This window comes from Gigantopelta aegis, chromosome 9 (genome assembly GCF_016097555.1).
Source record: "Gigantopelta aegis isolate Gae_Host chromosome 9, Gae_host_genome, whole genome shotgun sequence".
NCBI lineage: Eukaryota > Metazoa > Mollusca > Gastropoda > Neomphalida > Peltospiridae > Gigantopelta > Gigantopelta aegis.
In genome coordinates this window covers 24,862,254-24,878,408 of record NC_054707.1, presented here as the reverse complement: position 1 = coordinate 24,878,408, position 16,155 = coordinate 24,862,254, and the positions used below count along the sequence as shown (strand labels likewise).

Below are 16,155 nucleotides of genomic sequence, written 5' to 3'. Positions count from 1 at the left end.
GTTGGTTATAAGGGTACACTTCAAAAATTATTTTTGTACAATTAAAAAATGTTGTGTTTGACATTGACATAAAGTTACTCATGGAAATGGTTATAATTCAGGTGTATTTCACACGATGTCCGTAATGAGGTTTTAATTATGATTAATGAAAATACAATGTTTATTGCATCATTATAACGATTTTAAATAAGTACCACGCCACCTTTCCTCATTATAGTAAAAACTGAATATTAATTTATAAGATTTATATAAATTTGTCTTTGGTACTTAGGTACACTAACCACAAATGATAATGTAACGCAACCTGTAAGGCTGTAAGTGTAATACCGTAAATGTACTAATTAATGTTTTAATTTCTTGTTCATGTAACATTTTTGGATTAAAAAAAATTCTTTTTTAAATCTGTATTAAAGGGACACACCCTAGTTACGTTTATTTGTTAACCATTACGGCGTTGTTTTTCGCTATTAAACCCCATTTTTCACAAATAAAATTGCACTTTACTTACATTTTATTATTTAGAATACACATTTCCATTCACCTGAAGTGCTTTTTGGTAATCCTGATGTTTGTAAAACCACGAAATGCATTTTTTGCATTTTTTCACAAAACGTGTTGTCGAGAAAAAAACGTTAAGCAAGCGAGGTCCAATCTATTTTTAGAGGGGATATTTCCATTTCAATGTCACAGACGCTGGTATATCACGTGACCGTTATCATTTTGGTTCGGTTTGTTTTCTCGTGCACGGTTCGTGCAATCAACATCCGATTTGTTGTTGTTCATTTGTGAGATTTTTCTTCACAGTTCGTGAACATTTTCAGTAACAATAAAGTTCAGACAAGTAAGTGTCTCAATACAAAACGTTACAAACCCTTAAAACCAATAATTTTGCTAAGTCTTACGATATCTGGAGAGGGGATACAACCAGGACAGAACAGTTGGAACATGTCCAGGAGAGGTGAAACGAACGCACCCCAAGTCTGTGAAATTTGTTGTGATGTAGGCATTGTTGTGCTTCTACCGGTGACATCAGAATACTAACTTTCAAAATTATTTCAAGCAATTGGGACATGGGGATTCCCATGGTATTTATCGATATAAAACCTGCTTTTTCACTCCATTTGATAAAAACGTGATCTAAGTGTGTTACAGGTTTGTAGATTAACCAAATTATAATTTATTTTCGCTGGATGGAACTAGGGTGTGCAGCTTTAAATCATAATAATATTTAAACTTTAAATTATTATTTTTTTTAATGCCAAGATCTAAGGTCTATATGACATTATATAGTATTCATATAACTTATTGTAAAAATGTTTTTTTAAAATCTTGCGATTTTGGGTTAAAGCCGCACACCCTAGTTCCATCCAGCGAAAATAAATTATAATTTGGTTAATCTACAAACCTGTAACACACTTAGATCACGTTTTTATCAAATGGAGTGAAAAAGCAGGTTTTATATCGATAAATACCATGGGAATACCCATGTCCCAATTACTTGAAATAATTTTGAAAGTTAGTATTCTGATGTCACCGGTAGATGTCGCTCGAAGCACAATGCCTACGTCACGACAAATTTCACAGACTTGGGGTGCGTTCGTTTCACCTCTCCTGGACATGTTCCAACTGTTCTGTCCTGGTTGTATCCCCTCTCCAGATATCGTAAGACTTAGCAAAATTATTGGTTTTAAGGGTTTGTAACGTTTTGTATTGAGACACTTACTTGTCTGAACTTTATTGTTACTGAAAATGTTCACGAACTGTGAAGAAAAATCTCACAAATGAACAACAACAAATCGGATGTTGATTGCACGAACCGTGCACGAGAAAACAAACCGAACCAAAATGATAACGGTCACGTGATATACCAGCGTCTGTGACATTGAAATGGAAATATCCCCTCTAAAAATAGATTGGACCTCGCTTGCTTAACGTTTTTTTCTCGACAACACGTCTTGTGAAAAAATGCAAAAAATGCATTTCATGGTTTTACAAACATCAGGATTACCAAAAAGCACTTCAGGTGAATGGAAATGTGTATTCTAAATAATAAAATGTAAGTAAAGTGCAATTTTATTTGTGAAAAATGGGGTTTAATAGCAAAAAACAATGCCGTAATGGTTAACAAATAAACGTAACTAGGGTGTGTCCCTTTAAATTGTGTGAATTAAAAAAATCTCCTGCTTTTTCAACACACACCTGCTTTCTCTTGACTAAAGGTTGACAGGTCTGTATAAATGAAAAATACACCAGAGATTGCAGATTTAAGAAATAAGCCAGCCTACCTTTCACAACGGCTACAACATTCATAGTCGCCTTCTTGGTGGGACAGTAGATGATGGTGGGTCCTTCAAACGAAAGCTTGTTATTTTCTATTGTCATCTGAGATTTAATATCGTAGCCTATCTCATATTTCTGTCCCACCGATAAGAACAAGTTGGGTCTGAAATTTACAAAGATATTAATTTCAAGTCTTAATTCACTGTGAATTGCATGTAATGAATAAAATATAAAAAACCAAAAATAAATTGTTTGTTTGTTCTTAAATAAAGCATTGAAAACGCTGCAAATCCCATTGCAATTGCATCATCCAATTCCTGTATGTCAAGTTTCATGGAAATCAGAAAGAAAGAAAGAAATGTTTTATTTAATGACGCACTCAACACATTTTATTTACGGTTATATGGCGTCAGACATATGGTTAAGAACCACACATATTTTAAGAGGAAACCTGCTATCGCCACTACATGGGCTACTCTTCCGATTAGCAGCAAGGGATCTTTTATTTGCGCTTCCCACAGGCAGGTTTGCACAAACCATGGCCTTTGTTGAACCAGTTATGGATCACTGGTCGGTGCAAGTGGTTTACACCTACCCATTGAGCCTTGCGGAGCACTCACTCAGGGTTTGGAGTCGGTATCTGGATTAAAAATCCCATGCCTCGACTGGGATCCGAACCCACTACCTACCAGCCTGTAGACCGATGGCCTGCCTCAACGCCACCGAGGCCGGTCATGGAAATCAGATGCGAAACGAAGTTGGTAGAGCAGAGACAAGAAGAAACCCCAAGTGACAAATTTCACCTGTCAAAGCCTGTGTAGGTGATAACTGGATTCTTCAGCCTCAGACTGCGACATATGTCCTTTCTAACCTCAGGCGTGGCCGTCGCAGTCAGAGCCATGATGGGAATCTAACAACACAAAGTGGAAACATCACAGTAAAATACAATGTCAAAACTTTTCTTCTAGTGATAAAAAGTACACACAATTATACTACAACATCCACCTGACTTGAATAGGATGGTAGAGCTTATGTTTGATAATCCAAATTGGTAAAACATACTAATTTAATGTTTATTTGTTTTTAGAAAAACAAGTAACAGTCACATTTTGTGGGATTAATGACTAAACTACTGCAATAGTGAAAAAGCAATCATACTAGTAAATAAAAGACAGGTTTTTAAAATTTTATTTATGCATTAAATCATGTTATGGTTTTTTATTTTTTTTATTTAATTCTTATTTTGATGCAATATCTTAATTTTGCCAGACGTTACATGACAATATTGCAGCCACTGATTGTAACATGTTAAACTCACATGAGGAAACGTTTCCTTGAGTGATCCGAGAGATCGATAGGCTGATCTGAAGTCATGACCCCACTGTGACACACAATGAGCTTCATCAATAGCTATCAAATCTATCCCTAGAGCACAAAGAAACATTAGTTTGGTCCATAAATACATGTGTTTACGAAATCCCTTTAACACAATGAATCCAAAATTCAACATACATGTACATTTATACACTGAAATCCCTCTAAACCGGACTCCCTTGGCACCAAGACAAATGTCCGGTTTAAGAAAGAAAAAAAAAAAAGTGTTTTATTTAACGACGCACTCAACACATTTTATTTACGGTTATATGGCGTCAGACATATGGTTAAGGACCACACAGATTTTGAGAGGAAACCCGCTGTCGCCACTACATGGGCTACTCTTCCGATAGGCAGCAAGGAATCTTTTATTTGCGCTTCCCACAGGCAGGATAGCACAAACCATGGCCTTTGTTGAACCAGTTATGGATCACTGGTCGGTGCAAGTGGTTTACACCTACCCATTGAGCCTTGCGGAGCACTCACTCAGGGTTTGGAGTCGGTATCTGGATTAAAAATCCCAAGCCTCGACTGGGATCCGAACCCAGTACCTACCAGCCTGTAGACCGATGGCCTGCCACGACGCCACTGAGGCCGGTCCGGTTTAAGAGTGATCCGGTTTAGAGAGGTTAAGTTCTGTCCTGATGTTAAAACAGGAGCTCTGTAAAACGTCCAGTTTTGAGAGAATTCCGGTTTTGAGAGAATTCCGGTTTTGAGAGGGTCCCGTCTTGAGAGGTTACACTGTATAAGGCAAGATATACATGTACCTTCATGCAGGTTTCTAAGGAGGTGGGGGGGGGTAATGTTTAGGTATATATGGCTTGACATTCATCATTTGTAAACTTGTACGATTACCTGGTCCTATCTAAAGCACAAAATACTGTATAAAATGGACTGATAAAAATTGTGGGGTGTGTGTGTGGGGGGGGGGGGGGGGGGGGGGGGGGGGGGGTGCCTCAACATTATTAAAAATTATAAATTGTAATATGTGAGAATAATATAATGATAGTAAAATAAATTAACATTTAGCATAATGTAGGCCTAATACTGCCCAATTATGAAAAGAAAATCAATACTTATAAAGTATCACTTATCTTTTCTCCTCTTGTATTTAAAGATTGTTTAAATTTATTTTTATATTAAATTTTTAAACTGATTTTTAAAAATCCAATTTCAATGATATGCTCATGTCTGGCTACATGTCTGCGTTTATAATTTTTTTTAATGCATTTATAAATCCCTAAAACACAAATCAATGTAAATGATAATCATGTATACAATGACAAATTGAATTTAAACACACTTATACACGGGAGTTTATAAATGCCTACAATACATTTTTTTAAAAATTCATACTCATAGTTGCATGTACATATTTTAAAAATAATACAGCTCACAAATACGTTATTTACTCAGAGTAAGCAAAACATTTCACCAACTATTAAATTTAGAAAATTGCAGAAATCTATTGTTATTTTCCAACAATAGATGTAATTATTTCACTAAATTAAAACAAAATTTGCTAATTGTTTTTCCAATTTGCAAACGGCAAATTAGGTGAGTGCCAGAGTTAGCCCTGTCATGCAATTTTATTAATCTAAGTTAAAAAACACAACAATGCAGCTTACCAACTTTTTTATCGAGGTCTACCAAAAGATTGCTTCCAACACTGACAAATTCTGGTGTCAAATATAACACTCTGTATCGGCCCCTAAATTAAACAAAAGTAACAATAATATTATTATAAAACTTTAACAAGGATGCTGTCAATATTGTTTGCTAATTGATTAATTGAAATTAGTAATCAACATTATTTTAGGAACGTGATAGATCATTCTCAGAATATGAAATCTACCAAGATACAGCTTATTAATCTGATTGCCACAACTAAAGCTGGGCTCGAACTTAAGAATTTGTCTCCTACGGCATTTTTTAAAACAAATGTTGTGGGTGAAAAGGCCCACTGACTGCAATTTTGAGCCTGCCTATGGCAATATTTTTAAGAGACAATTTCAGCAAATAAACATGACTGTATGGTTATTCTGCTGTATGGAGACATATTTCAAATGTGCAAATGTTAAATACTGGCAGATAACGTACACCACATGAATACATTTTGCTATTGTTGAATAGCTTACTTTTGATGTTGGTGCCATCGTTAAGTCTGAGACCTGCTTAAGCAGATTAATACATTTGTCAAAAACGTAGTTCCCGACAAGTATTTACTAAAATACATTAAAACTATTACCCTCAAGGGTGGGATCTATATTCCATCCCACAGGGAATGTCCTTTTTCATACTATCAAAATTACAAGTAGTTATTTATTTCTGAACAAATTGTTTTCTAAATTGGCACACAAAATTAGTATTATTGTTTTATTTCCAAAACCATATTACGTTGCTTCTTAGGACAAACCAAACTGAAATTATTTACAAAAAAAAACAAAAACATTTTCGTAGGATGGGATGGACTATAGCTTTGTCAATAAATCGCTTGTCTGAAGCGCTTGGGTTAAAGGATCAAATCCCTTCAGTGGACCCATTCTCTGATCATGTTTTCCCTATCCCAACCTGTGCCCCACAACTGATATATCAAAAACTGTGCTATGTACTGTCCGGTTTGTGAGAATGTGCATATAAAAGATTCATTTCTGCTAATGGAAAATATAACGGGTTTTTCTAAAGATTACATATCAGAATTATCAAATGTTTAAATCCATATGCTCTAGTGTTGTTGTTAACCTTTTCATGTCTGTTATGCAATGACAGCATGGACCAAATGTTTTTGTGATGTCAAGCTAACAAAGTTGTGCAGTGTGCCATCATGTTCACAACATATTTAAATTTATGGCATGACATGCGCTGTCACACTAAAGAAGGGTTAAAAAAACCCACTAACACATTCCATGAACTTACTTCATGAGGTCACACCTAACTTGAGCACTGTTCTCTTGAGCCGATCCCAGAAGACATGCTTTGATGTTTGCTGCTCTAAAATAAATGCAAACAATTGTTTCGTATTTAAAAAAACAAAAAACATTAGAGATATGGGAAAACACAGATGAATAAATATAGCTAAAATATACTCTGGGTTGCTTAATTAATAATTAAATTTTGAAAGAATGCTTCCATCACAATAAAAATAGCTACAGTACTTTTAAGTATTTTACAGCAAAGTCACTAAAAGGTAGTTCTAAAATTAAATGGTTTAAATATTTTAATAAATTATATTTTAGAAGCTTAGCAGTACAACAAATGTATTAATTGCAAATCAAGTTTTACACCACTTCAATCAAAACTCAGAGTAATCTTGGTCGTACAATGTATTATTTATATTCTTATGTAACAAGCTGAAAAGAAATAAAATTTACTTTAATCCTAGTACTTGATCCTCCATCAGTGAGATTAAGGGGGAGATAACTATTGTTGTTCTTTTTGTATAGACTGATGGATACTGGTAACACAAGCTTTTTCCATAACCTGAATAAAAAAACAAGTAAAGTTCAGAAAATAAACTTGTGCCCACACTCCAATAATTGTGTTTCTACTGTGAAACCCCTCAAAACCAGCCCCTCAAAATTGGATGTTTTTCTCAGTCCCTTTTTAAATATCAGTATAGAACAGAACCTCTCTAAACTGAATACCTGTTAAAATCAAACCTTTTACTTGATCCTATGGGTGTCCCAGTTAGAAGGGTTTCATTGTACATGTATGTAAGTCTACAGACATACAAAATTATTTTGGAAATTAGTTTTTATGCTTGAACTAGTGACAATGAGCACAATTTTAAATTTAAATATACTCAAAAAGAAGGTAGTGACCTTCAAAATGTTGACATGTGGGTCCAACAGACTCAAATGTGCCACACCATCCAAAATCAAAATTTTGGCACGACGGTTCATTGCTTGCAATCATAAATAAATAAAGAGTCCTTCTTTTGTGATGTTTGGTTTCAATAAAATATAACTTACAGTACTGGACAAACAGAAAGTAGAAACAATACTGATGCTCATTTCTTAATAATTCTGTTATACCTGTGAGTTTTCAGCTTCCGTCATGGAGACGTCTGTAGCACACAGATGAAATGTTGAGTTTTATCTTCTTTTAACTTTTTTATGTTTCTTTAAGTGAAACATTTTAAGACAAAGATTTTTCTTTTAATTAATAATGAGGGTTTTTTATGTTCAGTTTTCTCCTGACAATGTCAATATTTAGCTGACGAAACATTTAGATTTTAAACTTGTGGTTTTAAACAGAGACATTACTTTTATTATAATTTAATAATAACGTATAAAATAAAAGTATAAACTATAAACTATTGTACAATACCTGTAGCCATGATCACACACTGGTCCTGTTTGTCATTTAGGATAGAGTTGATTATCTTCCACTGCATTCTGAAATAACAATTATACGTACTCGTACATTAAAGTATACATTTAACAGTTACTTTTACTGCTACCTCCTCAGGGTTTAAACTGCACACAAAAAGCTCCGAGTCATTTAATAAATTTTGTTTGCTTTTTAGCAAAATAAACCCCCAAAAGCAACCAGTTAAAAACTCATTAAAAATATAATTTTATGAATTAGTTTTAATATATCTGCCATAATTAACATCACTGTAAACTTAAGTCTTTTTTTTTTTGCATTACTGAAATTAATCTGGCCAAGAACCAAATATTTGACTGATCTGACAGGTGTTACGTCCTAGTCTTGCAACAAATTGAAACAACGGACCGACAATGTGGTCCAATGGGAGTGAGCTACGTACATGTATATACAAGTCGGTATTTTGCAGTCTGCTGTATGATTTTATTTTTAAAATTGATTAAGTCATAAATATTATGGCGACTTTAACTTTCATTTCAACTTATCTCATGCTTACATGTACATGTACAGTGAAACCCCTCAAGACTGGACCCTCTGTAAACAGGAATTCCCTCAAAACCGGACGTTTTACAGTCCCTTTTTAAAAACCAGCACAGAACTTAAACTCTCTAAAACATATCCCTCTTAATACCGGACATTTTTATTGGTCCCAAGGGTGTCTGGTTTAGAGAGGTTTCACTGTATATCCAATTAAGGTTCAAGCACACTGTCCTAGGCACACACCTCAGCTATCTGTCCAGGGCAGAGGGTTAGTGGTTAGTGATAGAGAAGTGGGTGTAGTGGCCTTACATTTACACATTGAGTCATTAAACCCGAACTGGGTTGGGTTGGAGCCGGTACCTACCAATCCGATGACTTACCCACTACACCACTGAAGCCGATGTGAGTAACTTAACTTCTCCTTAACCTAAGCCAACTTTCAGCAAAAGAAAAAGTGCCATTTCACCAATTACATGTAGTGCCTGTCAGATGTGTTGTTCCTAATAACACAACATGTCCAGTAAAAGTTTGTTTTGTTTAATGACACCACTAGAGCGCATTAATTAATTAATCATCATCAGCTGTTGGATGTCAAACATTTGGTAATTATTACTTGTAGCAAGGCTTCTAGATTATGGTAGCCCCACTCCCATGGCTAGTGAATTTCAGTGTTGGGCTAGTAAATAACTACTATTGCCATGCCCGACGGCTTGTGGAAATAAAGAGGTCAAATGCTGCAGTTAAGTCTATTTTGTAAATATGAATATCCTACCCCCACCACCCAATGTTACTTTTTTAAAGCTCTATCTCCCTCTTTAGGTTACATCATATCTGATTAGTACTATTAATTCGTAAAATTGTATTAACTTAAAAGTAAAGTAGGGCTAGTGAATTTTTAATCATGGCTAGTACATTTTTTAAATCCCTGATCCCATGGCTAGTGGATTTTATAAAAATTCTAGAAGCCCTGCTTGTAGTCATCAGAAGAAACCCCTTACATTTTACTATTAGCAGCAAGAGATCTTTCATATGCACTTTTTCACAGACCAGTGACCAGTTCTGGTGTACTGGCTGGAATGAGAAAAACCCCAATCAGTTAATGGATCCACCAAGGTGGTTTGATCCTGCGACCCAAGCACCTCAGCTGAGTGCTCAAAGACAGAAGACAATATCTAGCAGTAGGTGATTGAACTCACGGTCTAAACTTGTGATATCCATAATACTGCTTCAGAACTTCCAGATACTTAGACTCAACTGGTTGCATGTCCAAATCTGAAAATAAACTAACGTCCAATAGACAGCAGCACACAGTGAATTCCTGGGATAGCAAAACACTTTTAACAACAGTAAATACATGATGTAGTTTAAATGTGCAGTCAATCAACATTGTTTTCAATTAGTTGCAGAACCATAAACACATAGAACATTGTTATAACTACATGTAAGTGTTGAGAACTCCGAGAACAACTACTGAGCCATAAGGATTTATGGATTACCTGTCCTGACTGTTTACAACAGTCATTCCCAAGGTATAGATAATTTGTAACTCCTCAAAGCAAGTTCGTTATTCTCTTTATTACCCACTGTAACTTTTAACGTTTTTTAAATATAAAACTCCCTCTGCTATCTAAAGCAATTCCATCAGTCGTTACATTACAATGTACATCACCACATTATGTGATGTAATACAAGTGTCATCATGGCATTGTTACAGCCAAATACAAACTGATATGACTGCGATTGTTTTAAAAAATTATTATTTTCCTATGAAGTTAAAGCTGCTGCTAATGAAATCACACATCACATATATATATAAAACAAATGTTTGTTTTGTTTAACGACACCACTAGAGCACATTGATATATTAATCATCAGCTATTGGATATCAAACATTTGATACTTCTGACACGTATTCATCAGTGGAAACCCGCTATATGTAGCAGCAAGAGATCTTTTATATGCACTTTCCCATAGACAGGAAAGCACATACCATGGCCTTTGACCAGTTGTGGGGGCGAGATACAGCCCAGAGGAAATCTGTTACATTTTTTTTAATGCAGCAAGGGTTCTTTTATATGCATTTTCCCACAGACAGGAAAGCACATACCACAGCCTTTGACCAGTTATGGTCCACTGGTTGGATTGAGAAAAAACCCAATCATTTGAACGGATCCACTGAGGTGGTTCGATCCTATGACGCAAGCACCTCAAGCGAGCGCTCAACCAAATGAGCTAAATCCTGCCCATATAAAACAAATATGTCCAAATATCCTGTAAATCTCTGTAGATCTTATAACATACATGCATTTGTAATCTGAATGAACAGCAACATTAAATGAATTGCCATGTTTAAGCCAGCCAATCAGCAGCTGAAGGGGTATTCTCATTCTGCGAATAGTTGCACCTACATGTATTTGTCGAATGTGATCAAATCGTATTGAGAGAACACCCAAATCGGAACGACTTTAGTCTTATAGGTTCTGATTTTTGTAAGGCTGACAAATCGCATCCGATTAGTTGGTGCGACTAATCACATTATGAAGACGCACACTATGCAATTATCAAAGCAATTATTGAATAAATATGAATCAGGATATTTTAGCCCATATGGTAGCTAATATTCTACAAACCTACCTTCATCATCATCGTGGTCATCAACACCAGCATTGGCTTCTGTGAGACTCTTCTCTGCATCATCCAGTAACTGAAATATACCAGTTAAATAAAGAAAAGCAGTATTTAACAACACCTCATCACTTTGTTAAATTACACCAATAAGGTTAAAATAATGTACCCTAAAACCTTGGAAATTAGTAGACACATTATTAAAAAAAAAAAAAAAAAAATTATAGTAAGAGAACTGTTGTTTAAAATTTGTGAAAACAACTGAAATGCAATATCTAATTTAAAACGATTTTAAACGTATAACCACCTAGTAAGGGCATTTATGATCTGGTTTTTTAAATATTTTTTATATGTACCCTCAAATTATTTTCTGGCAGAAAGCCTGGCCTAGCTATTCGATGTCTAACATATCGTTCTTGTGACATATGGTTTAGACAGCACATGTCATTACAGAAACTGTAAGTACACAATTCTACACCAACAACATAATGCTCCGATGAAATTTATACGTACATGTATATGCACACACACACACACACAGATACATGTATTACTTTACTTATAAAATACCTGTAGGTCATCATCATTAAAGTCATCATCAAACTCATCAAGGTCAGGATCATTAATGTTGACATTTTCATTCATAATTTCATCTTCCTCATCAAGAAGATCATTCAGGTATCTGTCCTAAAGGAGAAACATTTAAAAATAATTAATCACACCAATTACAAATACATGCCAATATCTACTTTAATGTGAATTTTGGGGCGAGTTGTACATACATACATGTATATAGCTTATAGAACAGATCTGTTATCAAAGGTCAACATTTCCAGGTTGGAACATCATAATGTATTAATGCTTGTTGCTATATGGTGTGTACCATATACATGTACATATGTGTATTTAATTAATTTCAATCAAGTTCCCCAAAAATAGCATAGAAGTTCTTGGATATCCAAGATACAAGCAGGGAACATTGTGTTCAGTATTGGATCGTGATTCGCTACACAAATTTCAGAAATTGAAGGAAATGTTTTATTTAACAACACACTCAACACATTTATTTACGGTTATATGGCGTCGGACATATAGTTAAGGACCACACAGATATTGAGAGAGGAAACCTGCTGTCGCCACTTCTTGCGCTACTCTTTTCAATTAGCAGCAAGGGATCTTTTATATGCACCATCCCACAGACAGGACAGTACATACTACGGCCTAGTACCCCAGTTAATCATGGAGTTCAGAAATTGCTACACAATTCTAAAATGTTAAATAGTAGTTGCTGCTAAATTTTAAACTGATTAACCAACTTTTGCAAATCAAAATGTTAAAAACAAAATGTTTCCTTAGATGTACAGGTTCTCATTTCACTTCAGTTTTGTATTTTAAAGAATCAATTAATTACCTTATGGTCTTGCAAGCCATAAAAAACTGATGATCTGGAGTCAAAATTTTCAAATTGATCTGTTGATCCCTGAATGCCCTAAGTAGCAGGGCGAGACATAGCCCAGTGGTAAAACGCTCGCTTGATGCGCTGTCGGTTTGGGATCGATCCGTCAGTGGGCCCATTGCACTATTTCTCGCTCCAGACAGTGAACCACGACTGGTATATCAAAGGCTGTGGTATGTGCTTTCCTGTCTATGGCATGGTGCATATAAAAGATCCCTTGCTGCTAATTGAAAAGAGTAGCCCATAAAGTGGCGACAGTGGGTTTCCTCTCTCAATATCTGTGTGGTCCTTGACCATATAACCATAAATAAAATGTGTTGAGTGCATCATTAAATAAAACATTTCCTTCCTGCCCTAAGTAGCCTTATTTCGAGACCTGTTTAAAGTACATGTAATACTAATTAATTAATTAAAGAAACAGACAGACTTCTAACCTCATAACTGTCATAAAGATCATCGTCCTCCTTTTCAACAGTGCCGTCAGGTTCTGCAGGCTCAACTTTGTCATCTGTCACAGACTCTTTCTCACCCATAGAAGGCAGCTTCGCACCACCATAGTCATCATCTAATACATAATCATCTAAATTATCACAATCATCATCGTCATCTACATCTACAGGGTCAAGCGTTTCATAAGAGTCATCATCATGCTGGACATCTAGTTTTAATCTTTTTGGTGTCGGTCTCTGTAGATCTTTTTCATTCCTCATCTTGCATGTATCCACCTTTTTCTTGGAAGATGTCCATGTATTTGTAGTATCTAAATTTCGACCGGTGACAGTGTCTGCATCTTTTAACAGTGTTGGACTGTTAGGGTTACACGAGTCTGACTTCTTATTGTTGTTGGAAGATGTATCTGTGGGAAGCACCATTTCGTATGTATCGGCAAGTGTATTCCGTACTTGTTTAACAATGACCAGTGCAGCCTCGATAAGCTTGACAGTGGTATTATCATCGCGACTTGTCTTGCTCGATTTATGACGAGTCAGAATGGAAGACACTTCATCTTTCAGCTCCTGCAACAAGTCTTTTAATGTGTTGCTAGCCATCACACTTCACAGAGTTATCTTAATCATGATTTACAATGTATAACTGGATCGATACCTCCTTTCTTTTCACTGAAAAAAAGATAATTTTATATATATATATACATGTATGAAGAGTTCAGGCGCAAAACGCGATATAAACCATTTTCTTTCTAGTTAAAGCCATTTTTGTGTGTCAGTAAGGGCTAATCTTAGGCCCGCTGATTTGCTGCAAAACATGATTGATCCTTATGAAATTGTATTGAGTAAATCCCAGTTTTTTTTATTTATCAAAACGCGATATACGCTAATTAAAAAACCCATTTTTACTGAAAATGAAAAATGGATATATCGCGTTTTGTGCCTGAACTCTTCATATATACTGACACACAATGAAAACGCAAAACAGAAATTTTTCAATATTTTGTTGTGATTAATGAAAAATATATTGACCTAAAATAACAATTTATGAGAGGAAGCCATTGATTGGTACTTTTGTCTGGGTTTTAATCCTGGTTTTGTTCTCATTACACACACAATAGCAGAAACACACAAAATTGTGTGAAATGCGTTCACTACATGCTCAATTATGCACGTGAAATGCCAGTATGTGGACACATAAAAGTCACGTAACGGTGTCATATTCCTTGTCACATTAAGAATGCCATGACTCGGAGAAGAACAAAGGGAGCGAGCATTGGGCATGGCCCTGTTCACGGGCAGGGTTTCTGCCAGAGGGTAAAATGGGTATTGTGCCATACCCAAATTTTCCGGCATACATGTATTTTATTTTTTTACGTTAACTTTTTGACAAAATTAATTTCTCTTATCATTACTGTATGATTTTCTTAACCCTAACTCTAAAATTAACCCATTTTCTTTCTGGGGGAGGCCCCCCATACTGCCTGTTGACTGTGGTTGCATTCAATTCCATAATGCCATACCCAAAAATGTCTTTCTGGCAGAAACACTGAAGCCAAGTTGCTAGGACCTTCAGAGTCCATCCATCAACTATTGGACGACTTGTTGAACATCATCAACAGACTGGGAGTGTCCGTGATCGACCTCAACCTGGTCAACGTCCCATTACGACCCCACACCAAGATCGGCAGATTCGACGACACCACCTCCGTGACCGGTTCAGAACTGCGACAATGACAGCAAGTAACATGATAGGAAGTCATGGAAGGCCTATCCATCCGATGATGGTCATCTGTCGACTCAGAATGGCTGGACTCAGATGCAGACGCCCGTACAACGGTAACATCATGACACTGCGACATCGTGCTGTGAGACTACAGTTTGCTCTCCAGAATGGTAATCATCCACCATCCTTTTACCGAAGCATTGTTTTCTCAAATGAGTCCCGTTTCTCTGTCTCCTTTGCCGATGGAAGAGCACGTGTGTACAGGAGACTCCATGAACGGTACGCTGACGGACGTGTGAGGGAATGTGATCGGTTTGGCGGCGGTTGTCTGATGGTATGGGGGGCAATCAACTGTGATTTCAGGAGTGATCTCATCATTGTCCACGATGCCATTACAGACCAGCGTTATGTTGACGTTATTCTAAGACCAGTTCTCCAGCTACTTTTGCACCGTCATCGAAGATCAAGAGGTTTGAACAAGACAATGCCCATCCACATACTGTAAGAATTACCCAGGCATTTCTGCAACAAGCTGGTATCACCGTTATGAACTGGCCTGCCATTTCACCAGATTTGAACCCAAATGAACACATGTGGGATGAGTTAGGACGTCGTGTACGTCACCACCAGCCATCACCACATAATGTTGCTGAGCTTCCACAGGCGTTGCAGGAGTGGAGGAACATTCCTGTGGTTTAGATGTTTGTGCCAATCCTTTCCACGTCGTCTTTACACATGCTCACGGGTCAATGGTGGACACACCAAATACTGACCTTGATATGGGGGGGTTGAACTTTTCGATTACAAATGCAACTCGATTACTGATGATAACTGGCCATGTTTCCATGTGAATTTATCTCATGAATACCAGTCATTAATGTCATATTACATTATCCATCAATTCATTAATAGTTTGTCGTTATTTGCGTTTTCATTGTTTCAATATATATATATATATACATGTATATATATATGTATATATATATATATATATATATATATATATATATATATATATATATATATATATATATATATATATATATATATATATATATATATATATATATATATATACACACACACACACACACACACACACACACACACACACACACACACACACACACACACACACACACACACACACACACACACACACAGACCTGTATATAATTATTAACAATTTAAAAGAAGTCCCATGCCAAATTAATTTTACTGTCTTGTTATAATTTCTAACTACAGGTAACTTTTGACCTTTAATATATATATATAAACATTTTAATTTTAAAAATGGACATAGCATTGTTTGTTAATACTTTATAATAGTGTTCACATTATTCTACATGTACCAATGTTGTGATAGATTCTTCTGTGAA

General features: G+C 35.8%; 1 protein-coding gene across 1 annotated transcript in view; it reads right to left on the bottom strand.

Annotated features, from left to right (window-relative positions):
- The window catches only part of LOC121381161 (Werner syndrome ATP-dependent helicase homolog), a 48,846-nt gene extending 35,102 nt beyond the window's left edge, over positions 1-13,744 (bottom strand). The window contains exons 1-11 of the mRNA XM_041510334.1: positions 13,039-13,744; positions 11,719-11,835; positions 11,158-11,227; positions 9,720-9,795; positions 7,984-8,051; positions 7,026-7,134; positions 6,571-6,645; positions 5,283-5,365; positions 3,599-3,705; positions 3,084-3,190; positions 2,286-2,443 (exon numbers count right to left, since the gene is read on the bottom strand). Of these exons, the coding sequence (XP_041366268.1) occupies positions 2,286-2,443; positions 3,084-3,190; positions 3,599-3,705; positions 5,283-5,365; positions 6,571-6,645; positions 7,026-7,134; positions 7,984-8,051; positions 9,720-9,795; positions 11,158-11,227; positions 11,719-11,835; positions 13,039-13,653 (1,585 nt within the window). The 5' untranslated portion in view covers positions 13,654-13,744. The remainder of the gene's footprint in view (positions 1-2,285; positions 2,444-3,083; positions 3,191-3,598; positions 3,706-5,282; positions 5,366-6,570; positions 6,646-7,025; positions 7,135-7,983; positions 8,052-9,719; positions 9,796-11,157; positions 11,228-11,718; positions 11,836-13,038) is intronic.
- Positions 13,745-16,155: the final 2,411 nt, after the last annotated feature.